This window comes from Schistocerca piceifrons, chromosome 7 (genome assembly GCF_021461385.2).
Source record: "Schistocerca piceifrons isolate TAMUIC-IGC-003096 chromosome 7, iqSchPice1.1, whole genome shotgun sequence".
NCBI lineage: Eukaryota > Metazoa > Arthropoda > Insecta > Orthoptera > Acrididae > Schistocerca > Schistocerca piceifrons.
The window spans coordinates 327,400,372-327,426,391 of record NC_060144.1 but is presented as its reverse complement, the minus strand read 5'-3'; the positions used below and the strand labels follow the sequence as shown (position 1 = coordinate 327,426,391).

The 26,020-nt window shown below is 38.5% G+C and overlaps 1 protein-coding gene and 1 non-coding gene across 2 annotated transcripts in view; both read left to right on the top strand.

Annotated features, from left to right (window-relative positions):
• LOC124805130 (RNA-binding protein 28) overlaps positions 1-24,257 on the top strand; it is a 127,020-nt gene extending 102,763 nt beyond the window's left edge. Inside the window, exons 9-14 of the mRNA XM_047265587.1 lie at positions 2,028-2,244; positions 4,431-4,605; positions 8,805-9,022; positions 13,534-13,683; positions 22,915-23,349; positions 24,011-24,257. Of these exons, the coding sequence (XP_047121543.1) occupies positions 2,028-2,244; positions 4,431-4,605; positions 8,805-9,022; positions 13,534-13,683; positions 22,915-23,349; positions 24,011-24,127 (1,312 nt within the window). The 3' untranslated portion in view covers positions 24,128-24,257. The remainder of the gene's footprint in view (positions 1-2,027; positions 2,245-4,430; positions 4,606-8,804; positions 9,023-13,533; positions 13,684-22,914; positions 23,350-24,010) is intronic.
• Trnas-cga lies at positions 3,602-3,675 on the top strand. Its single transcript has one exon. It is a non-coding gene; the product is annotated as a tRNA-Ser (tRNA).
• Positions 24,258-26,020: the final 1,763 nt, after the last annotated feature.

Below are 26,020 nucleotides of genomic sequence, written 5' to 3'. Positions count from 1 at the left end.
CACTATCAAATTAACTATTTCCTCATCAAACATATGTTAAAAACATGGTGTCATTTCAAAGGATTCTTATCTATAGGACAAGATGATTTAAAACTTCATTGTTCGTGATTAGTATGTTACAATCCCTTTCACACAACTACCATTGGTATAGTTGCTGCAGATTGATTTTCTTCTGCACAAGAATGCTAACATTCTTACTCAGTCATCTCCATCACCATAAGCTTTGTCAGCAACTACATCTCCTTTGTAAGGACACTCCAATAGTTACAAATAATCAGATTAAAAATGTGAGTTTTGCAATAGCCCTAGAGTATCCTTTTGTTAATGTATATGCCTCTACTCTGGTATGTGATCCATTTGAACTGAAACTATTCATAGTATTTGTTCATGCAGTATTCACCTATTAATTAAGTTCAGAAATATGCAGTCAACTTCATGTTGGATAGAAATTGTGTGATAATTAGTAATACATAACTTAATTCAGTGTAAATTTTCCAAAGAATAAATCTAAAAAACAAAACCAAGCTATACCTGATTTCTTGCAAAAACCACTATCAACACAATCAAAGAATACAGACTAATACACAGAACTGCAAGAAACTAACATCAAACAGAACGATCAGATTCTTCAACTGTGATCAAAGTTTGTTTTCTGTATCAAACCATTGAATTTATACCTACAGGCCGTGTGACATCTCAGTTATAAGTTTTATCAATAAGCCATAGGCATCAGTGTAGACATGCTTACCTCCAGATGTAAACTAGCTGAAGAACGTGAGCATTTGGTCCCTGAAATTCACCCAGCATCCTGCATGGGGCTTTGCTGTGACTACCAGCAGCCTTGTAGCAGCCAATATGTTAAACAAGTTTGCGATCAGTTTCCTCTTCCACTGTTTTCCATTGATTCTCTCTCTCTCTCTCTCTCTCTCTCTCTCTCTCTCTCCCTCCCTCCCTCCCCCTCTCCCTCCCTCTGTGTGTGTGTGTGTGTGTGTGTGTGTGTGTGTGTGTGTTCTCTGAATCACCTAAAGCAAATGTTAAGATGGTTCTTGTACTTCCCAGGAGAGTTTATCATTGATGTCTTCTTCAACTAAAGTGTACTTCTATGACTTATGTAAACATGTGCTTAGTCTTCTTCTTACTGTAAGCACCCATCTTATTTACATTTCCTGTCCTTGTCTCTCAGTAAATTGCCTGTTTATATTAATCTATTTGTTTTTCATTCTGCCACCGTAAGAAGCTTCCAATTTTCCCCCTTTCTTCTTCTTCTTCTTCTTCTTCTTCTTACAATTTTCCTTTTGACGATGTTATTTTGGTCAAGCAATGTTATTGATGCTGGAATTTTATTTCACTGGTTTTTGTGATACATTCAGCAGTAGAACATATTGTTTGCTGTGGTTTTTTCCACCCTTAAAGTTTTTACTACTGGTCTTCCAGCAAGCATTCAGTCAAACATCTAATCTGATACTGTTTTCAATATGATATTCTTCTGTTTGTCCTGATTTTATGAGCTTGTCTTCTTCATATAGTTTTAAAGGCAGTAAGCCTCTTCTTTTCCAGGAATTGTGTTCCTTCACCTCAACAGATACTGAAGAAGATATAAAATATGTATCTCTTGGTGATTTGGTGCCCTGTGGCATTTCATTCTGTGCTCATTAAATATATCTCTCTGTAACTGCTGTTTTCCACATGTTTCATATGTATCAGAACTTTGTTAAGGCTGCTGCATATATTTTTCTTTGTCCATATTTTAGTTTCTATTTCACAGCACATCCCCCCCCCCCCCCTTCCCCCTTTTCTTTCTCTCATTTTTCAAATAAGAGCATCTTCTCTTCCTGTAAGCAAGCATTTCATTGTTCTTTTTAAACTAGTTCAAGTTATACTGGACACCTCTAAAATGTGGATTAATTGTTTTGTCTTTTACATGTGACTTTATAAAACCATCCCTCTTTTATCTTGTGTACTAGGAAAACAAAGTTTAAATCGATCAATTATTTTACCCACTGTTGACTGGTTTTATTTTATTCCAGGCAGATGGAACCTACAAAAGAAAAACTTAAAAAGCCAAGAATTGTTTCCAGTGATGTAACAGAAGGCTGTACAGTATTTGTGAAAAATGTTCCATTTTCTGCAACTAATGAAGAATTGAAATCCTGCATGGAACAGTTTGGTCCTGTGGTTTATGCACTGATATGTATTGATCCTTTGACAGAACATTCTAAAGGAACAGCGTTTGTAAAATTTAAGGTATAAATATTTCAACCGTCAACAAGCTAATGTTGGTTTTCACCTGTTTGCATCGTTTCAGTGTCATATTTTTTTTTCAGTCGTACCCAAGCTTATCAGCAATTCTCTTGTAAGCTTGAATAGTTCAGTACAAGATAAGAGTGATAACCAATTCTGCTTAGTTTCTCACTGCAATTTGTGAGGGTGATAATTCTTTAATTTTGCTACTGTCAAACACATTGTCTTTCAGATGTTAGATATACACCACTATTGTACCATCTCATTTAAAACTGGTTGTATACACCTTACTGTTCTACAAGTAAAACAAGGGTAATGGAAGGTAGTTGAATCAGATCAGACGATACCAAGGGGTTTAGATTATGAAACGAGATATGGAATGTAATAATGAGTTTTGCTATTTGGGCAGGGGGGACTGATAATGGGAGAGAGAGAGAGAGAGAGAGAGAGAGAGAGAGAGAGAAGTTAGAAGTTAGAAACTGCAGACTGCCTGTTGCAAGAAAAGCTTTTCTGACGAAGAGTAATTTATTAACATCCACTACAAATTTAAATGAGAGGAAGTTTTTTTTAATAGTACATGTGTGGAGTGTAACCTTTTATGGGAGTGAAACGTGGACAGTAAGCAGTTCAGATGGTAAGAGAATAGAAGCTTTTGAAATGTCGTGCTAATGAAGAAAGCTGAAGATTAGATGGGTAGAATGAGTTACTAATGAGGAGGTACCGTGTCAGATTGGGGAGAAGCTTATGACACACCTTGACAAAAAGAAGGGATCAGTTGGTAGGACATATCCTGAAGTATCAAAGAATTGTCGGTTTGGTAATGGAGGGAAGTGTCTGGGGTAATTGCAGAGGGAGACCCAGGTATGAATACAGTAAACAGGTACGAAGGTATGTAGGTTGCAGTAGTTATTTTGGGAGGAAGAGGCTTGCACTAGATAGACTGATATGAAGAACTACATCGTACAAGTTTTTGGACTGAAGACCATGACGACAACAGCAGCATGTCCAGATATTGAACTGTCTTCTGTAATTCTATGTTCAGAAAATAATTAAGTAGTTTTTTTAGGATGCTGTTTCTCCTGTTTCATAGTACAGTCCTTAAGATTATTTGAGATAATTATTTCATACTATTTGCCTACATAACTTGAATAAAATAACTTTGTGATTGACAGATTGCAGTGTGGGAGCCATATTGTTGGCAGATTAAAACTGTGTGCCCCGACCGAGACTTGAACTCGGGACCTTTGCCTTTCGCGGGCAAGTGCTCTACCAAGGTTCGCAGGAGAGCTTCTGTAAAGTTTGGAAGGTAGGAGACGAGGTACTGGCAGAAGTAAAGCTGTGAGTACCGGGCGTGAGTCGTGCTTCGGTAGCTCAGTTGGTAGAGCACTTGCCCGCGAAAGGCAAAGGTCCCGAGTTCGAGTCTCGGTCGGGGCACACAGTTTTAATCTGCCAGGAAGTTTCATATCAGCGCACACTCCGCTGCAGAGTGAAAATCTCATTCTGGGCATATTGTTGGCTTTCAATAGGCCACATCTGACAAGGCTCTGCACCTATCTACAAACCAGATAATTCATGAGAACATGACACTTGAGAAAGAACTATTAATTAGTTGATGGCTTGTCGCCTTCTGTTTAACTTGTTGAAATACCAATCACAAATTATTCGGTCAGCATATTGTTAGAAATGTCACAGAAACTACTACTGCACAATTAATTAATAACTTACATTTTCGGGATTTCCGGAGTTTAGACAGCTAGCATAAGAGCTCATTGTGTATACTGAATTTTTGAAACAAATTCACTGTTTCTGTGAATATTGTGACCCCTGCCCCAAGATAACAACCGAGATTATTGTAATTCTGTTTATTGTTGACTATATCCATAGATTTTTCTTTCTTTCTTTTTTTTCTGTTGTAAAAATAATGTGGGACAGGGATTAACGTAGTGATAATGAAACCCATCCATTATTACGTTCCTTAAGACTTTATGATGGATTAGCTGTAGAAATGGTTCTTGCATGAAACGTCACCCAAGAACAATTCCTGCGGATTTATTGTTATTCACCTGACTTCCAGAAGGTCATTGTTACAGATTTTGATAAATTTACTGTAAAAGTCAATTTATTTCTTTGATTATTTCATAGTTCTATGCATTATCACAGTGAATTGTTAGTGTTATTTTGTGTTTCAGGAAAAGGAAAATGCAGAAGAATGTTTAAAAGCTGGTACAGAACTCACATTAAATAATCAAACATTGGATGTGTTTAGAGCTTTAAGTAGGGATGAGATTGGTCAAAAGATGAACAGAAACAAAGATTCTGATAAGAAGAAAGATAGTAGAAACTTGTATCTGGTGAAAGAAGGAGGTAATTAATATGTTTGTCAATGTCTGTGAGCATGTTGCAAAGTCACAGTTGCATTCACAAGAAGCGATACCAGTAAAATATGTTTCAGCCATCTCTCCCAAATTCCTCCATATGTAGCCACCTCCTTGGCTTCATATTAAGTTTCTCTGTTGCTGGCACATTTCTTCATTATATCTTTGATCTTGCCTTCAACTTTAATATTCAAGAAGACTACCTGAAATTCCAGTCTCCAGTTGTGTTAGGGTTTTACAGTGTCTTTGAACTTCACATAAAAATCCAGTGCTGAATTATCTAATGAAGCATCAACCAAAAGTATTTTGATTGGTATAGGTCTCCTAGATTACAAGGGTAGTTTGAAAAGTTTGCCGTATCACCACCAGATGTCAGCACTATTGCAATGAGTTTCTCTTGTAATAGTATGCTGTACATTATGAGTAAACAAGCAACATGTCAGTGATTTGGACAGAGATCTGTGGTGCAGACATCTCTGTGTCATTGTTCCTGTGTAATGATTTGTGAAAATGGAAGAAAAATCGAGATTCAAGCAGTGATAGGTGCTTCATAAAGAAAAGTATGAAAGCAAAGGAAATTCATACCAGTTTTCAGAAAACACTGGCAGACTGTGCTCTTTCATATTCACTTGTTGCCAAGCGGACAAACAAGTTTAAATTTGGTCGGGACAGCTTGGATGGTGATCCATATAGTGGTCGGCCGAGATGATGCTGCTACCTAGAAATTATTGAAAAAGTGCATAGAATGGTCATGGAGGATTGCCAACTGGAAGTGCGAGAAATTGCTGAAGCTACAGGGATGTCATCTGTGCATATCACATTTTAACAATGCAACTGGATATGAGAAAATTATCTGCTAGATGGGTGACATGAGTCTTTTAACGCAGGATCAGAAATGCTTCAGAATGGAAATGTTCGTACAATGTTTGACACGTGATTTTAAGTTTCCCTGGTGAAGGAAATCTTGAATAGTTCTCGGGTACTCAGGCAGGTGGCGTCATCTAAAAGGCGTGATATTTTCTGGCAAACTTCTTGCTATCTTCAGATATTCATGATGACTGGATGATATCTGCTGGATGCTGCCTTAATATTCTCCGCCCCCTGCTCCCGGTGTCTCTGGGAGCATTGATGGGGGAAATACAATGCCACTTTTCAAGCCAGAGCCTTCAGTAGTGCCACAGCCGGCACCAAATGTGAATCTCTGTGGGCGTAGCGACAACACTTCTTCGTTCTCTTCAATTGCCATGACGGGAGCAGACCTTCATGTAGACTGCCATTGCTCTCTGGTCAGGCTCAAGGCTGGGTCCCAGGCTTTGCTTAATTGTTAATTAATAGCCTGTCATGAAGTCGTATCTCTACAGCTTCTTTGAGAATACAGTTCCAGAAAGATTTTGATTGTTGCAACGACTTGGTTTCATCATAATTCGTGGTATATCCATGGGAGATGCACTGCTCTGCCACAGCACTGTGCAGCAGGTTACTCTTGCACTTCCACAGCTCGCTGCAGAGAAAATACGATGTGAAGATGATTTGCAGCACTGTTCCATAAGAATGGTTGTAGCAACTGCCAGATACAATGTGCCTTAAAACCAAAGAAGCTAAGACCACAGCCTTCCGAAAACAAAGATAAAGCAGTTGTGACAACAATTATTCCATATGTCAAGAAACATCAGCAAAATTCGGAAGAATACCCAGGAAACACAATGTCAAGTGTGTGTTCAGACCACCAGTCAAGATGAAAACCTTATGGGAACCAGTCGAGGATGATCTAGGACGCCAGAAACCAAGGGTCTACCTTATCCCTTGCCAATGTGGAAAAATGTGTATAAGCCAGACTATCCGGACAGTACATGATAAATACACTGAGCATAAACGCCACATGCACAGTGTTTTGCCAACAAAGTCCGTGTAGCAGAGTGCTGCGTCTCCCACAGACATATGATGAATTATGATGACACCAAGTTGCTGCAACAATCCAACACCCTCTGGGATGGTATTCTCAAAGAAACTGTAGAGACCTGGGTGCATGGGGGACTAATAAATAAGGACTGCAGTTTTCAATGAAGCAAGGCCTGGACCAGCTCTGATAATGAGCAGAGCGCAGCGGCAGTGTATGTGAAGGTGCACTCCTACCATGACAACTGAACCCAGTATGTTGTCCTCGATGGTGAGTATTCATCGGAGGTGAGGGTATTATCTGGAGTGCCCCAGGGAAGTATGGTAGGTCTGCTGTTGTTTTCTATCTACATAAATGATCTTTTGGATAGGGTGGATAGCAATGTGCGGCTGTTTGCTGATTATGCTGTGGTGTATGGGAAGGTGTCGTCGTTGAGTGACTGTAGGAGGATACAAGATGACTTGGACAGGATTTGTGATTGGTGTAAAGAATGGCAGCTAACTCTAAATATAGATAAATGTAAATTAATGCAGATGAATAGGAAAAAGAATACTGTAATGTCTGAATACTCCTTTAGTAGTTTAGCGCTTGACACAGTCATGTCGATTAAATATTTGGGCGTAACATTGCAGAGCGATATGAAGTGGGACAAGCATATAATGGCAGTTGTGGGGAAGGCGGATAGTCATCTTCGGTTCATTGGTAGAATTTTGGGAAGATGTGGTTCATCTGTAAAGGAGACTGCTTATAAAACACTAATATGACCTATTCTTGAGTACTGCTCGAGCGTTTGGGATCCCTGTCAGGTTGGATTGAGGGAGGACATAGAAGCAATTCAGAGGCAGGCTGCTAGGTTTGTTACTGGTAGGTTTGATCATCACGCGAGTGTTACGGAAATGCTTCAGGAACTCGGGTGGGAGTCTCTGGAGGATAAGAGGCGTTCTTTTCGTGAATCGCTACTGAGGAAATTTAGAGAACTAGCATTTGAGGCTGACTGCAGTACAATTTTACTGCCGCCAACTTACATTTCGCGGAAAGACCACAAAGATAAGATAAGAGAGATTATGGCTCGTACAGAGGCATATAGGCAGTCATTTTTCCCTCATTCTGTTTGGGAGTGGAACAGGGAGAGAAGATGCTAGTTGTGGTACGAGGTACCCTCTGCCACGCACCATATGGTGGATTGCGGAGTATGTATGTAGATGTAGAAGAGGATGAAGAAGCATTGTCACCATGCCAGCAGAGATCCACGTCCGGTGTTGGCTGCACCACTACTGAAGACCTTGGATCGATGCCCGATGCAGTGCTCCCACCACTAATGTACCAGGTCTATGACAAGCTGCATGTGGTGGGAGGAGGAGAAGGGCTGGGGGGGGGGGGGGGCAGAAGATATAATGTTAGCACCCAGCAGATATCAGACAGTCATCAGGAATGCCTGAAGATGGCAAGAAGTTGGCTCACCAAAATATCGTGCTTTTTAGAAACGTGTGGTTGAATACCTGAGAACTATTCCAAACGTTTGACCCATTAACGGAGCAACCAACAAGATTTTTTTTTGCCGGTTTGTGATTACACATGAAACTTGGTTCCTGTACTATACCTCAACAACAGTCAAAGCAGGGGAAACATGTTGGTTCACCACCACCAAAGAAAGCAGAGGCAACGCAGTTGCCGGAAAGGTCATGGCATCAGTTTTCCGGGATGCAAAATGGATTCTTGTGATAGATTTTCTCCCCACTGATCAAGCAATTATGGGACACAGCAAAAGATATCTGAAAAAGTCAAGGTTCGGCAAGGAAGAACGTCATCTTCCATCAATACAATGTGCACCTACACACAAGTGTCATTGCCATGGCAGAAATACACGAGCTAAAGCACAAATTGTTGCCACACCTGCCTTCTTTGCATAATTTGATTCTTTATCAGACGTCCATCTCTTTCCCAAGCTTTTCAGATTACCCTCATACCTCTGCTGGTGCTCTTTTTGTCTTCACTCTTATTGTGTTATGTCACCATCAGTTTCTCTCATTTCACAACTATCTTCATCTCCCTGTCATGGCACCAACAACATCTCCCCATCATGGCACCTACAACAGATTATTTCAGTCACATGTACTCTTGCTGCATATTTATTTATTTATTTATTTATTTTTTTCTCTCTGAAGCCAAATTGCAGTTCTTACCCAACCAACCACTTTTATTATTATTAAATATAAACAATTTTCCATTCTTCTGTGATGTTAAACATTCTCGGGAGAAGTACCAGGTTTCTAATTATGGCTTTATTGCAGTTGTGATGGCTGGAACTCCTGCAGCAGATGGTGTATCAGTTGCAGACATGTCTCGTCGGTTGCAATTAGAAAAATGGAAGAGTCAGATACTGCGCAATCTCAACATGTTTGTCTCGCCAACACGACTTATTGTACACAACGTACCACCATCTTGGACTGACAGTCAGTTAAGGAAACTCTTTCAGGACTATAGTGGTCAAGGAGCAATCATAACAGAAGTAAGTTCTTTGTTTCTACAACTTCCTTCATATTTGAAGTTAACAGATATTGAATATTGCAATAACTGTAATTTGCATGTCTGTCATTAAATTGTGCTGTATTGCTCCATATCTGTCATGCAACCAGGAAAACCACAACTCTAGAGGTTCTACAGGATCAGGACCCTTTCATCCTTCATGAAATGCTTTCCATTTTTCTTTCTAACTTTCTTTCATTTTTTTAGTTAACACTTCATCTGGCTTGTTATCAGATACTGTGTTGGTGCTAACTGTATTGTTTCCTACATCTGTTAGATGTCTGCTGATAATGCTTAAGAATAGGACATTTCCTGTCATGTATACAGGAAATTTCTGTAACCAAATTCAAAGCAACTGTGTAGGAAAAATTAAACTACTGAAATTTTGATAGATATTATCTTTCTATTAAAAAAGGTAAAGGTGTCATCAACACATTATACTTCCCATATTGTACAAAACAAAATTATATTTTAAGAAAATATGTGAATTGCAGGTTATAATTTGGCAGTGGATGATGTTGATTGTTCATGTGATATGGCAGACCCTGTGACAGAATTTCTTTCTATAAACATCATCATGAAGTTGAATGTATGTGGTGGCGTAATACAATATGATTCTGTAGGTCAAGATACAGAATTGAATGTACTATTAAATTTTAGCTGTGGTGTCACAGATCCCGTCCTAACCAGCACTCTGTAAATTGGGATGTATTCTAAAAGAAGCACCAAAAGTTTATGGTATTTATAATAATATTTAAATTGTTTGGGTGCTGCTACAAGTAATTGATCTAACTACCACTTCAGAAATTGCTACATATACCCGGTGGGGGGGGGGGGGGGGATGTATGTCATACACCACTTGATAATGTCACCCTGCAATTCAAAGTTAATGCATTTTTTAATGACATGCCAGCAGTTTTATGTAGTTCACATTTTTTTCCTCAAGAGGCGTCACATCTGCAACAGTACATTGTGCTGAAAAGGCACTACCATAGCTCTTGTTTATCGTTGCCAACTTTTCTTCTATTTCAAATCCATTCTGAAAACTTAGTCCAGCCCAATACTTTGTTCAATAATACAAATATGAACTACAGTGCATAATTATTGTTAGGTTGACAGTGTTATGAGACAAAGCAGTAGCAGCATGAATTGTTCCACCTGTTAATAACTTCTGTAGATTCAGAAGTAGGGAGACCGGAGCTCAAGAAAGTTTATTGTGGAATGTTTGTAGACACTATGTGAAAGCCAGTGCCTTGCCAAGATCATTATATCCTGATTAAGCTCATTTTACACTGTAAAAGATCTTTGTTAAATATCTTTATAAAATATGTTTTGTAAAATCTTTGATGGTGTACTGGGGTTCTGTTACCATATCTTTTCTAAAATTTAGAATGTGGTCCTAGCTTTTATAAAGGATTTCTCAGTGCACTTAGAGAGTGTCATACAGACCTTAAAGTGCAGGCACTATAACATGGCAATAAACTACAAGCAAAAACAAATAAGAATTTAGACCTCCCCAGGGGAGAAGAGTGAAGAATGGGAACAAGCCCCATCTCTTTCTCACAGGACTGGTAGGCTACATCCATGTTCTGTGCACCTGCAAAAGCAGAACTGACCTAATGCATAATGGTCACAGGCATAGCTGATCCCTTGTGGTGTTGTTATGGTTTTATTCGAATCCTGTCATTGGCCAAGATTAATCTCTTCACTCATTTACAGTAAGACAAGAACACAACTAGCAATTCATAATGCAAAGCAAAGTGTCGCACACAAATCATTAGGTAATGGCTACAGCGTAATGTTTTGAGGAGGTTGGCAGAGTCATAAATGTGTTAGTTCAGGCCCAAAATTTACTGGTAATATATGCAATCGTAGTTCGAAACATACAGCACCTAAAACTGCCGCATTAAAAGTGTCAGTATGATGTGTGTTTATGTTTTGTTTTCAGTTCATTACCATTGCTTCATTGAGTTTAAATGGAGGGAAACTTATAATTATGATAGCACACAAGTAACTGGGAACAGAGAGAATTTGAATGCACCAATAAAACAATGTTGTAAACAGTGGGAAAACGTTATTTCAGGAATGTACGTGGGTTGGGTAAAAAGTAGTGCCAACACTGTTATAATTCATTCCAGACTTAAGTGACAGATGGTTGTCATATTACGAACAGTCAATATAATTGTCCTGCATCTTGATCAACTTTCCTCACACAAATGGTGTGTGTCGTACACTGCTAGCAGGACCACCGTGTGGCACAGATGATGTCTTCTTTTGTGTTGTAGTGCTTGCCACAAAGAGCTTCCTTCATTTCGATGAACAGGTCGCAATTGCACAGTCTCGTTTTGGGTGAATATGCAAGATGTTCCAGTATCGCACAACCTCATGTACACAATCTGCACAGGGTTCACCATGTGGCATCATGCATTGTCATGAAGGATGATGGGATTCAGTGCCAGAAAGGCAAAGGTCATACCTCTAGAAATTGCTGTAGTTGCTGCTTTTATTGCCTGTTAGGGAACGTAAACTGGCCTCCTACCCTTTCAGAACGTACACACAGCAACTGACACAAACACAGCCATCACTGCTCTCTGCACTATGTCATCTGGTCTTCTGCAATCAGCTGCATTTTACAGCAGTGTTGCCACTACTTTTTATCTAAACCTATTGAATGTGGTGTTATACTCTGTATGCGTGTGTGTGTGGGGGGGGGGGGGGGGCGTACCTCGCTGTGTCCTGTCTCCAAACCCACCATATCATTCCTTAAACATCCCGCCAATTGCGTCCTCACATGTAACTATGTCTTCTTTGAGGGAACGGTATATTAACAAATCCCTGGCAAGGCCATAAGTATGTGCATAACACCATCTGATACCAATGTATTTGATAGTCCATTTGGAAGAAACATTCCTAGCCTCCCAAAACCCCAAATCTCTTGCTGGTTCATGTTCACTGATGATAGTTTCATGATCTGGACACAGGGCCAAGACACCCTATCCTCAATCCTCCACAGCCTTTCCCATTTGTCTCACCTGGTCCTCCTCAGCCCAAGACACCACTTTCCTGGACATTGACCTCTACCTCTCTAATGGATCCATCCATATTTCTGTCCATATGAAGCCCACTTACCATCATCAGCATCTGCATACTGACAGTGGTTACTCCTTCCATCCGAAAAACATTTCTCCCATAAAGCCTGGCACCCGTGGGCAGTGTATCTATAGTGATGAGAATTCCCTTGTCCAGTTTACTGAACGCCTCACAGACAGGCACTACCCCCTAAATCTACTCAGCAAATAGATTTCCCATGGCATATCCTGACACAAGCATCCCCAGTCCTCCCATCACCCTCAAGAATCAGCTACAAAGGAGCACTCCCATCATCACTCAGTATCACCATGGACTGGAACAATTGAACCATATCCTTTGCCAGGTGTTTGATCATAACCTGAAGTGAGGGATATCCTACCTTAGACACTCCTCACACCATCCATTGTCCATTAAGCCTCCTCAACATCCAAGTACATCTCTCTGCCACTTCCAATCCCGATTCCTTGCCTTAGGGGTCATATCCCCGTGGGAGACTCAGGCGCAAGATGTGCCCGATTCTCCCACCCAGCATATCCTACTCCAGTGCTTCACAGGCTTATCATTTTCCGTCAGAGGCCAGGCTACCTGTGAAAGCAGCCATGTCATACACCAGCTCTTCTGCAGCTTGTGCACACTACATGGGCTTGACCACAAACCAACTGTCCACTTGAATGAATGGCCACTGTCAAACTGTGGCCAAGAGCTGAGTTGACCACCCAGTGGTGGAAAATTCTGCTGAGCACAGCATGCTCGATTTCAGTGGCTGCTTCACAGCCCATGTTATCTGGATCCTTTCCTTCAGCTTCAGCTTTTCTGAGGTACATAGATGAAAGTTATCCTGGCAATGCATCTATTGTTCCCATAACCTTTCTGGCATCATTGTCCACTAAACCCTTACATCCATACCCTCTTCGCAGTAGCCTCTCCTTCCTCTGTTCGTAATCCCCTCCCTATCCTGTCCCCCATGTCATAGTCATCGTACACTGCACGAACTCACTGGCTCCAGTGTTTGCCCCGTGTGTCACATTCTTATTTGTGCATCTCCCTCCATTTCTAATCTCGCACACCTACTACCTCCCTCCAAATCATCAGCCACCCTTCCCCAGCCATTCCTACTTCCTGCTCCCTGCCTCTTTTCTCTCCTCACTCTCTCCACCCAGGAGCCCCTCACTGCAGTCTATATGCAAACTGCAGTCTTGGTATTGAGTATTCCATTAGCACAGTGTGTGTGTGTGTGTGTGTGTGTGTGTGTGTGTGTTTATTTTTATTTTTTATTTTGTTTGTCTGTTGAAATGTCAACACTCCCACCTTTCAGTGAGTTGTTACCTTCACTCCTAAGTTATTTATATTTGCCACATATTTAAAATTTTAAATACTTATTCATACTCCTCTGTAATGTTACAGGCTCGTATCATGAGAAACATGAAAGATATTAATGCTGATGGCACTGGAAAGTCGAAGGAGTATGGATTTGTGAGCTTCTCTACTCATGAAGCTGCTCTTCAAGCTTTGCGTAATATTAACAATAATCCAAAAATATTCACACCATCAAAGGTAAGCATTTCAATGAAAAAATTCAAATGTGTTTTACAAAACTTCTCTGGAAACTTTAATTCTTGTCTTTAGCAACAATGGCCCAAGCATACAAATGGAAAAAAAATCATTGTAATTACTAGAGCCATAAAGGTGCATTTCTTAGTTTAGAATCAGGTTACAGGCAATATGTATAACAATTTCCGCAAAAGTGTAATTAATATGTCTCATCAAAATTTTACTGTATTAACAAACGAACAGATGAGCTTACCGTGTAATTAGGTGATTTGCAGAATGCTGCAGAGAGAGTTGTTTTGTACCTGTCTGAACACCATATAAGTACAGGGAAATAGAGGTAAATGCTTATATGCTGGCATCATTTTTATATAGAATCAATATGATGAAAAGAGGAGTTCCCACACATCTAAAACTTGAACATAAAGTCAATAATATTGAAACAAAGAGTTGTTGTATTGAACAGAACCTAATCTACAGATCTACATTGTAAAAATTTCAACTATTTGTGAGAAATCTGGATTTACTGCTTTTTATCATACAAGAGTCCGCAGCTCGTGGTCTCGCGGTAGCATTCTCGCTTCCCGAGCACGGGGTCCAGGGTTTGATTCCTGGCAGGGTCAGGGATTTTTCCTGACTCGAGATGACTGGGTGTTGTTGTGTCGTCTTCATCACATCATTCATCCCCATTACGGTCGGAGAAAAGCAATGGCAAACCACCTCCACTAGGACCTTGCCTAGTAAGGCGGCGCGAGTCTCCCGCGTCGCTCCCCTACGCCCTGTAAAGGAGTATGGGACTCACCATCATCATCATCATCATCATCATCAAACAAGAAGAGAGGCTTCATATAGATAACTTAAAAGATTCTGACAGAAAAATATGGGCGGGAAACATTTGGCTGTACAATCTGGTTTCAGCAGTGAATTTTAAAGATAGCAGTTTCCTGAGTCATAAAATTTTCATGGACAGTGTGTAAGCTCTTCATTGTTCTTTTGAGTAAAGCATCATTAGCTCAGGGAATTTTTCACTCAAAGTAGAATACACCAGTCACCAGTGTTAAAGTTCTTCCTGTGAAAGTTGACTGGGAAAATGTACAGTATTTACCCAGGTATAAGGCAACTCTGATTATAAGACGACCTCCCCTCCCTTTTTTTCCCCAAAAAAGCTACTTGTGAAATTTTTTAACATTTTCTGACTAAAAATTATCTGCCTGGAAGGTTAACATTATACCTATTCTAAATTTATGGCATTTATTGATTTTCTGCATTTTGATAATATGAGGAGAAATAAAATAAACAAAAATAAATAGTTTACATTAATTTGCAGACTATTTTCCACACTTTTTGCTTAGTAACCCTGTCATCTGTTGTATCATTATTTTTAATCATCATTCTAATAACACAGCTGTGAAATTTATGAAGTATTTCTTCCGAATACTTTGCGATTTCTGAGATTGTGGTTACCGTGGGACGTGAGAACACAGCTGTTTTTATCTGAATACATATCAGATTTCACTTGTTTACTGATGTGAGAATGTTACAATGTCTCTTCCAATAGTATTGTCTGCCTGCCACTCTTTCATTGAATGCATAGACACAGCTGCTGACTCACCCCCTTTCATTCCCATGATACGTCATGGTGAGCGTCAAAAACATTACAGCACGAAACACCTAAGTACGCCACTGGTCACTATCTAGACTTTTGTCATCTCTTGCAGAAATTAATACTATTGTTGACTAATTGTCCAATTTTAAACTAAATTCAACTGCGACAGAATGTGGTAGATGTTCCCAAAAACCAAAGTATGCATTGAGTCCCATTTTTGGCAACATGACACAATTGCTACCCACTCACAACTTCCCTTCCCACATTCATCTAGCTCTTGTCCAAGCCAATACCACTGTTCCCTCTCCTGCTCTTCCGTAGTCGTGTGCTCGAGCAACTGTGAAACAGGGTCTTCAATATCTTTTCCAGTGGAAATCGTATGTAACAAAAGCAACTAATCCATAAATAAAAGATTGCAATCATGGTTCAATCCAGTCCTCAAACTCACCCCCCCGCCCCGTGATCTGCTGACGTCTGTTGCTACTATCTCCGCATTGGGTTGGGTTTTGCCATTGTAATTTATTCTTATCAAAACAGTTAGTGAACTTAATATGATTTATTTCATTTTTTAGACATTTCACTGTGGATTAATTTTCCTGCTTGTTACATTTGAATGTCATCATCGTGTTCTAAAACTGATCAACAGCTGGCAATGTTTTTACCTGGTGGTCTAATACGTGAACAGCAACCGAATTATTCATTTGAAACGCACTTAGTCAATCATCACAATCTCTCATAATCAAATAAAATATTGATCTTGGGTACGAATCAAGTAATGTTTTTTGAAGGCCAATATTTCCAATTTTGAATGTTATGTATTCTTAAAAAGCAGCATCAGCAGTATTATTTTGTAGAAAGTAGCCATACATGTATGAGAACTTATATTGCAAACCTGTCCAAATACAACAAGAGTTTGTAAGGTGTTAGAATTTAGGGCTGTTTCCTCTTGTGTTTCACAAAATTGTCAAATCTTAAGCAGAGCAATAGGTTGTTTGGCCAATTAATATTTTAATTTGTATCCCATGCACTAGCACCAAGCGAGTCATATGTCGTGCATATTCAAGCAAAGTTGATACTGTATCGAGCACTTCGGCATATCAGGAAATCTTGAGAGTTTTCAAACGCAAGTATCGTTTGCTCATCCCTGCCTTTCTGAATTCTTCAAAATAAAACTGCATGTGACCTCAATAGCCAAAGTTTCATCTGTAAGTGTAAGACAACCCGTATATACTCTCTCTCTCTCTCTCTCTCTCTCTCTCTCTCTCTCTTTCTCTCTCCCTCTCTCCCTCTCTCTTTGTGAGTCATCAGTCTTCTGACTAGCTTCATACAGCCTGCCATGAATTCCCCTCGTGGGCCTTCATCATAGAGTAGCACTTGCAAATTACGTCATCAATTATTTGTTGGATGTTTTGTAGTCATGGAGTTAGGCATTCTAACTGCACCTTCAACTTTTTCTCCTCAAATAAATTCTGACTCTTGCAAGAATTCTCTCTCTCTCTCTCTCTCTCTCTCTCTCTCTCTCTCTCCCTCTCCCTCTCCCTCTCCCTCTCCCTCTCTCTCTTTGTGAGTCATCAGTCTTCTGACTAGCTTCATGCAGCCTGCCATGAATTCCCCTCGTGGGCCTCTTCATCACAGAGTAGCACTTGCAAATTACGTCGTCAATTATTTGTCAGATGTTTTGTAGTCTCTGTCTTCCTCTACAGGTTTTACACTCCAAGCCTCCCTCTAGTTCAATGGAAGCTTGTCCCTGAAGTCTTAACAGATATCCAATCATCCTGTCCCTTCTCCATATCAATTTTTCCATATATTCCTTTCCTCTCTGATTGGGCTCAGAACCTCTTCATTTCTTACCTTATCAGTACATCTAATTTTCAACATTTGTCTGTAGCACCAGGTCTCAGATACTTCAATTTTCTTTTGTTCTAATTTTCCTACAGTCCATGTTTCACTACCATACAATGCTGTGCTCCAAACATACATTCTCAGAAATTTCTTCCTCAAACTAAGGCCTATGTTTGATACTAGTAGACTTCTTTTAGCCAGGAATGCCCTTTTTGCCAGTGCAGTCTGCTTTTTATGTCCTACTTGCCCCATTCATCTTTGTTTATTTTGCTGCATAGGTAGTAGAATTCCGTAACTTCATCTACTTCACAGTCATCAATCATGATGTTAAGTTTGTAACTCTTCTCATTTCTGCTACTTCTAATTACTTTCATCTTTCTTTGATTTACTCTCACTCCATGTTCTGTACTCATTAGATTGTTCATTCCATTCAGCAGATCCCATAATTCTTCTTCACTTTCATTGAAGATAGCGATGTCCTAATTGATATCATGTCACTGTATATTTTAAATCCACTCTTGAACCTCTCTTTTATTTCCATCACTCCTTATTCAATGTGTAGACTGAATGGTTGGGACAAAAGATTACGTGCCTGTTGTACACCCTTTTTAATCCAAACATTTTGTAATTGTACTTGTACTCTTATTATTCCCTCTAGATTCTTGTGCATGTTGTATATTATCCATCTCTCCCCATATTTTACCCTTTTTCTCACCAGAATTTCGAACATCTTTTGCCATTTGACATTGTTGAATGCTTTTTCCAGGTCAACAAATTTTATGAAAGTGCCTTAATCTTGCTTCCATTATCAACCTCAACATCAGAACTGCCTCCCCAATGCCTTTACCTTTCCTAAAGCCAAAATGATCGTCATCTAACACACCCTCAGTTTTCTTTTCCATTTTTCTGTACATTATTCTTGTCAGCAACTTTAATGCATGAGCTTTTAAGCTGATTGTGCTATAATTTTTGCACTTGTCAGCACTTGAAGTCTTCGGAATTGTTTGGTTGCTATTTTTTTCAAAAGTGTGGTGCTATATCACCAGGCACATACATTCTACACACCAGCGTGATTAGTTTTTTTGTTGCAATTGATTTGAGAAATTCTGGTGAATGTTACCTATCCTTTCTGCCTTATTTGATCTTAAATCTACCAAGCTCTTTTAAATTATCATTCTAATAGTGGATCCCCTATATCCCTTCAATATTGACTCATTTTTCTTCTTCTATCACATCAGGAAAATCTTCCTCTTCATAGAGGCCTTTAGTGTACTCTTTCCACCTAGCCGCTCTGTCGTCTACAGTTAATAGTGGAATACCCATTGCACTCTTGATGTTATCATCCTTGCTTTTAATTTCACTGAAGGTTGTTTAGACTTTTCTATACACTGAGTCAGTCCGTTTGACAATCATTTCATTTCAATTTCTTCACAGGTTTCATATACCCATTCCATCTTAGCTTCCATGCACTTCCTGTTTATTTCATTCCTCAGCGACTTCTACTTCTGTATTCCTGATTTTCCCGGACATTTTTGTACTTCGTTCTTTCATCAGTCGACTGAAGTATTTCTTCTGTTACCCACAATGTCTTCGCAGTTACCCTCTTTGTATCTATGGTTTTCTTCCCAACTTCTGTGATTACTCTTCTTAGTCTCCATAGCCTTAGAGAACTAAAAAAGTGTATGTCTTAATTCCTTTGTTCTTCCGTATCCCACTTCTTTGCATATTGATTTTCCTTGACTAATTTCTTAAACTTCAGCCTACCCTTCGTCACTACTGGATTGTGATCTGAATCTATATCTACTCCTGGGTATGTCTTACAATCCAGTATCTGATTTCAGAATCTCTGTCGGACCATGATGTAATCTAACTGAAATCTTCCGATATCTCCTGGTCTTTTCCAAGTACACCTCTGCCTCTTGTGATTCTTGAATGAAGTATTCGCTATTTCTAGCTGAAATTTATTGCAGAACTCAATTACTCTTTCTCCTTTCTCATTCCTAGTATGAAGTCCCTATTCTCTTGCAATAGTTTCTTTTATTCCTTCCCCTACAACCACATTCCAATCCCTCACGACTATTAGATTTTCATCTCCCTTTACATACTGACTTATCTGTTTAATACCCTCATATACCTCCTCTATCTCTTCATCTTCAGCTTGCAACATTGGCATGTGTACCTCGGCAATCATTATTGGTGTTGGTTTGTTGTCGATTCTGTTGAGAACAACAATATCTCTGAACTGTTCACAAAAAACATACTCTCTGCCCTACCTTCCTATTCATAATGAACCCTACTCCCATTATACCATTTTCTGCTGCTGTTGATATTACCCGTAACTCATTTGACCAGGAATCATTGTCTTCTTTCCATTTCACTTCACTGACACCACAATATACCTAGATTGAGGTATTGCACCCATGGTCTAAGGGTAGCATCTTTGATAAGTAATCAAAACATCCTTGGTCTTGGGTTCAAACCCTTCACTTGTTAAGTATTGAATAAAAATCTTCAGCATTGGTGGCAGAAGACTTCTGGCATTAGTCACCCTCATTATGCCAATGGCCTTGCCAAAGAGAATGGGGAAGCAGTAAGAGGTTCAGGGCACTGTCTTTACTTCGGGGTGGGAAACTGCCTGTAAAGGTGGTGGGAAACTACCCCTAAAGGTGGAAGAATCAACACTGAGCAACGGCATGAGAATGCAGAAGGCAGTGAAAACCACTGCATTAAAGGCACATGATGTGTATCCACAGAACATATGGCCTTTAATTGAAAAAGGGTCTTGATGATTTCTCCATTGGCAAAAGATTCCGTGAGGGGACTGTCAAGGGGGAAATGACCATGAGAAAAAGACTCAATAACCAATAAAATGATAACATTCTACAAGTCGGGTGTGGAATGTCTGAAGTTTGAACGTGGTAGGGAAGCTAGAAAACCTGGCAAGGGAACTCCAAAGACTCAGTCTCGATATAGTGATTTCTTTACACCTAGAAAAATAGCAAATAATGGAACTATGGTGTTTTGCACCAGAATAGAAGGTGAATATGAGAGAAGTTTGGTAGGCTAACCTTTCATAGGTCTGAAAAAAATGTGTAGTAAAAATTCGTTGAATATGGTTTTTTTGTATTATTGTGGTCATTTGAAGTTTTTTATGGATTGAGGCACTGTGTCATGTATATGAGGAGTAGACTTTACAAAGGTTTATACATTGTTTTTGTGCCAATGAGAATGTTAAATTGCTGAAAGTCATTCAGCCTGATTTATAGTCTGAAGAAGTCTCTCTTGTTTCATTGACATAGGTTTCTGTTGAGAATGGTGTAGACATCAAATAACCCTTGCCTCAGTGTCACTAGTTTCTGTGAAGAGTGGAATAAACTCCCCGACACTATGCCAGTCAAAATAGTCACAAGACTACAGAAGCCCCTTATTCAATGGTTTTTTGGTGCATAATTTGTTTTCCAACTTACAAAACAGTTCTATCAATGAATTTGTCTCATAAGATCTGCTATTGTAGCACCAGCTCTTAGACACTACTCTCTACAGAAAAATATATTGCAAAAATCTTTTGAGTTCATCATAAATGATCCATAGCAGTTTGAAAAAAATAATAATGTCCATAGCTACAACACTAGAAAGAAAAAAAAAAACATATATTATTCCTTACTAAAGCTGTCGGTGGCTCATTAGGGGAGCTAAACATGAAGCCATGAGAATATTTGATCATTTACGTACTAACATAAAATATCTGACAGGTAGCAAAACAAAGTTAAAACTAATGTAAAATCATTCGTCCCTGAAATAATTTTTTCCTGGACAGCTCCTTCTAGTCTCTAGATTACGTGTTGTGTAGTAGACATATTTACTTTGCTGTTAAATATATGTTTCGCTTGTAATATGAGTAGTTTGTTAAATTTAATCCACCGTGCTATTTCATAATCTGTAAATGACCAGCAGGGAACCATACATCAAACAAATCATGTGGAACTGAACTATTCCACACCTAGCCAATAGATATTGTTAAAATGAAAAATGGAATGCAATTAAATGTACAGCTGAATAGTGCACATTCTTTGTTGCCATTTCATAACGTTTACCTTACTTCACCAAGAAAATCTCCAGATAAACAAATTTAGCTAATTTTCTGTGTAATTATTGTTGTAGATTGGGAACAAAATTAGATCACCATTGTAACGACAATTGCAGAAATAGCCCTCTTTCATATTTTTTTCCAAAATTTTACTGTATTGGCAACACAGGGCAGCTGTGAGCACATTGAGCTTGCTTTGATGACTATGTGGATGTAAAATATATTGGAGAAATTGCTTGTGATCCAGACTCATTTTACTGTATTGGCAACACAGGGCAGCTGTGAGCACACTTGGCTTGCTTTGATGACTATATGGATGTAAAATATATTGGAGAAATTGCTTGTGATCCAGACTCATTAGAAACAAATGAACATTTCCTTTGGGGAGATTAGGTTGGTTGGTTGGTTTGGGGAAGGAGACCAGACAGCGAGGTCATCGGTCTCACCGGATTAGGGAAGGACGGGGAAGGAAGTCGGCCGTGCCCTTTGAAAGGAACCATCCCGGCATTTGTCTGGAGCAATTTAGGGAAATCACAGAAAACCTAAATCAGGATGGCCGGACGCGGGATTGAACCGTCGTCCTCCCGAATGCGAGTCCAGTGTCTAACTGGGGAGATTAGGAATACTGCCTAAGGGAACATATTGATTGTTTTACAAACAGAATTCTTTTGTGGCCTCTTGCAGCCTGGAGTCACACAAATGGTATCGTTACCAGCTTTGACTTCACAGAAAGTCATCATAAGATGATTTGAATGCATTACATAACAATTTATCAAAAATTATGTGACTAAAACTTTGGTTCTAACTTTTGCAGAAGTACGGTACACATCCTTTGTGATGAGATACTGTGTAACCTATTCATATGATCTGATGATCACTTTCTAAGTTGAAACCAGTAATGATACCATTTCTAATGAGAGGTTATTTTCATTGGAGTTGCCCAAGTAGGAACAATTGTGAAGGGTTGATGAACACAGAATGGGAAAATATAGAAATGTATGCAAAGGTAATACCCCATTTTTAAGCACATCTTTTATGAAAACTGAAAGGCAAATAGGAAAAAGTTATGGGAAGATGTACAGATGTGGGAAGGAAACATCACTGAAAGTCAGGAAAATATGCAACAAAAACTGATATGTAACAAGTGATGTCTCTGTCTCATTGCACAAGTCAATTTTATTCACACAACTTCTGAAAAATTGACAACTTTTACAGTGATGGAAATTCTGACATGTAAAAAACAGAGGAGAAGTGGCAGATACTCACCTAAAAATGAGTGGTAATATGTCCTCCCACACCTCTCTCTCTCTCTCTCTCTCTCTCTCTCTCTCTCTCTCTCACTCACTCTCACTCTCACTTGATCCCTTCATTTTTAACTGGTATGTTCTATCTTCACTTCTGTAAACCAGATTATGTCCCCTATAAAAAATTTGGCAGGATCATTATAGGTAGCAGTACAAAAGTTAACCTTACTCTCTGTATGTCTCCCATTAAGCTGTCACCGTCAGCTGTTGGGCTGTTAGTTGAAAGAAGAGGGTGAGGATTTGAAAATATCGAGTAAACGATCCTTCAAACTACAGTTACTTGTTAATTTGAGCTCTCACAAATGTGGTGCCATAAGTGATAGTAAAGTTTAATTATAGTTTTCTAATTGTATCAGAAAGTTGCATATATTCACTGTGTTAGTAATTTTATTTTTCAGAGACCTATTGTTTCATTTTCAATTGAAAATAAAGCCATACTGAAGGCAAAACAGCAGCGGCTAGAAAGAAGTCGCACAAACAACCATCCAGGCAGAAATCCTCCAAAGACTGACTGGAAGTCTAACCATGTAAATATGGAGGCAGTTCAGCAACATGAATCAAAAAAGCAGAAGAGGAAGCGAAAAAATGTGGAAATGAGAGCTAAAAAGAAGTTGAAGAAAGAAAGTAATGCGGCTCATAATAATGAAACAGAGACTAATGAGTATGTTGGTATTATTTCAAAACCAGGGAATGTGAAACTTCCTACAAAATTTGCTCTTAAAAAGCAAGCAACTCTTCATGTGAAGCATGTGAAACAAAGTAAAAAGAAAGAAAAACTGAAACAAAGAAGATTAAAGCAGCATATTTCTCAAGAACCAATAAAACAGCCAAAGGTATGTACATAATGCAGTCTTAGAAATATTGTTTAAAAGAAAACATGCAATTTGAGAATATGAACAAGGATAGCTAGAGCTCTTTTCCAAAGTTTCAGCAAAAACTGAAATAATGGCCACATGACCTAGAATAAATTTAATCATCTTTTATTCTGAGTTCTTACAAAGGGACAATGTATAGGAAATTATTGAAAAAGTTGTTTTTGTAGGCATTCAAAACAGAAAACATAAAATCTTTTACTTTCAACCTATTGTTGCCCTTTTTTGTCACATTGGTTACCTTACAGTTTGTTATTTATGATAATCCTTCTCACAACAGTCACATTTATCTGAGTTTTATTTCCTTAAGTTACTGAGAAAATCTAAGAAATTGCAATACTTTAATTATTTACATGTAGAAGGCAAATTTAAATGTAACAGCACTTCAGTCTCGATGTTCATAATATTTTACGATTTGGTAAATAATGTAATTTATTTATCCACAGACATTTTGTTTTGAGAAACAATGTAATTGTTCAGGCTTTTGTACAAAACCTCCATTTCTTTATGCTGATTTTCTTGAAAGATACAACAGAGTTATTACAAAATTTGTAACAATCCTCCTCCGTGTGTCACCATTCTGAATTATCTTCTGTATATTTATTTCATTGTTCTGTTTCAGCAAAAACAGAACAGCCGAAGAAAACATAAGGAAGAAGACAAAACATTAAATAAATTAATAAATGCGTACAAGTCTAAACTGAATTCAGCTTCCGACTTCAAGAAGTGGTATGAATGAAATGTAAAGATGTGTTTTGTATTTATTTATGTTTATGTAGATATCATATGAAACTTTAATTTTGTACAGTATTTTGTATTTTAATGCAGTTTCTGCATTATTTGTAAATAAATGTTTCAGTTTTTTATAACTTTTTATTATCAGAATATCCAACAAAAAATATACATATCTTTAATACTGCCTTCAAAAGTTTAATATGCAAGACAAAAAAACTTTCACAAAAGTGACAACACTTGATAATGCCATGAGCTTTGATGCTAAAGGCTTTGATACTAAAAATGATGATATGCCATATTTTCCAAGCAAGCAAGAAAGAAAATGAAGAAGACATAATAATATATTGACACGTGATACAGTAAAGGATAAGGTATTCAGAGTTCATTTTCAAAAGAAGTATAGGAGGACCTTAATGTAGGTTAATTCTTACAGAGAAGAAAACAGCAACCAGCCACTGTTAATACTGCTATTTATTTTGGTAAATAGCGCCGTTACCGGTTTCGAACTGGCAAGTTCATCATCAGACAGCTGTTCACATGATTTTCAAGATACACTTTACATTATCGTCTGTTTTTGATTTTTATTATTCCACTGTGGCGAAGTATTTTTGGTGTGTTGTTGCCGTCGAAAATTCCGCACGATTTTGTTGCGAAGTTGCAGGATTGTATTTTTCACATATTCCTAAATATATCCAGCACTTATGTAACTTGTACAGCACCATATTGTGCAAAGCACCACACAATAGGAGGACCTGTTGGAGAAACAATTTAAACAGTGATTTTCAAGCTTCCATGTGTGGAGGCAAGTTAATATTGTAGTATTTCATGTACAATATTTTGACAACTTCTCTAGTTGGCTGTGTATTATTTCACAACAGAGAGAAAGTAAATTGACAGGATGACACATCAGAACGATTCTATAAAGTCTCTGTCAAACTTCTTGTCAGTTAACTGCAAGAGACTTTTAAATAGATGTGCTGTATTTGTCTGAGTGTAAGATGACTCTGAATATAAGACAATTGCTTTTATTTAAGAGAATCCTTGGGAAACGTTTATTTCTTAACATGTTCTGACTAATCGAAATCACAAACTTTTATTGATGCAAGGTATTTGCCTAAACAATTAACATTACACCTATTCTACACTCATACCATTTATTGATTGTGTACATTTTGATAATATAATAAGGAATAAAATAAATAGAAACTGTTTACATTTTTATCTTCAATGCCTTTTTTGTTTAATTAGCCTGCACTGTTTTTAAACATCATCATTTTCTTTAAAGGATGGCTGTGAAACTTATAACTCCATTGTCACAAATATTTGGCTGTTTCTTTCGAGTATGTTGCTGTGTCTGAGGTTTTGGTTCCGATAGCACCAGAGAACACAGCTCTTTCTTTTGTTTGTTTGTTTGTTTTTAAACATAGTGGATTTCACTTCTATACTGACATGAGACTCAGTGTCTCTTTCTCCCAGATAAATATGCCCTCTGCCTGCTCCTCTCTCATTGCCTGTGTAGAGCCAGTAGCTGTCACACCCCCTATTGTTCCCAACATTCCTCATGGTGAGACTTGATTATGTTTCTATACAAAACATGGAAGTATCTCACTGGTCCAATCTAGACTTTTAGCATATTCTGCAAAATGTGTGCTATTGTTGGATATTTGTACAATTTTAAAGTAATTTCAATTTAAGTGCAGATTGATTCAGGCAGACTGCAGTTTAAATGTGGTAGATGTTCATAAAAAGTCAAAGTACCCAGTACACATTCACATGGTTAGCAACATGACATAATGTCTGCCCACTCACTACACCCCTCCACGCACACAACGTAATTCACAACCAAGCTAGTGTCACTGTGCATAATGTTGTGCTTGAGCAACACTGAAACGTGGAT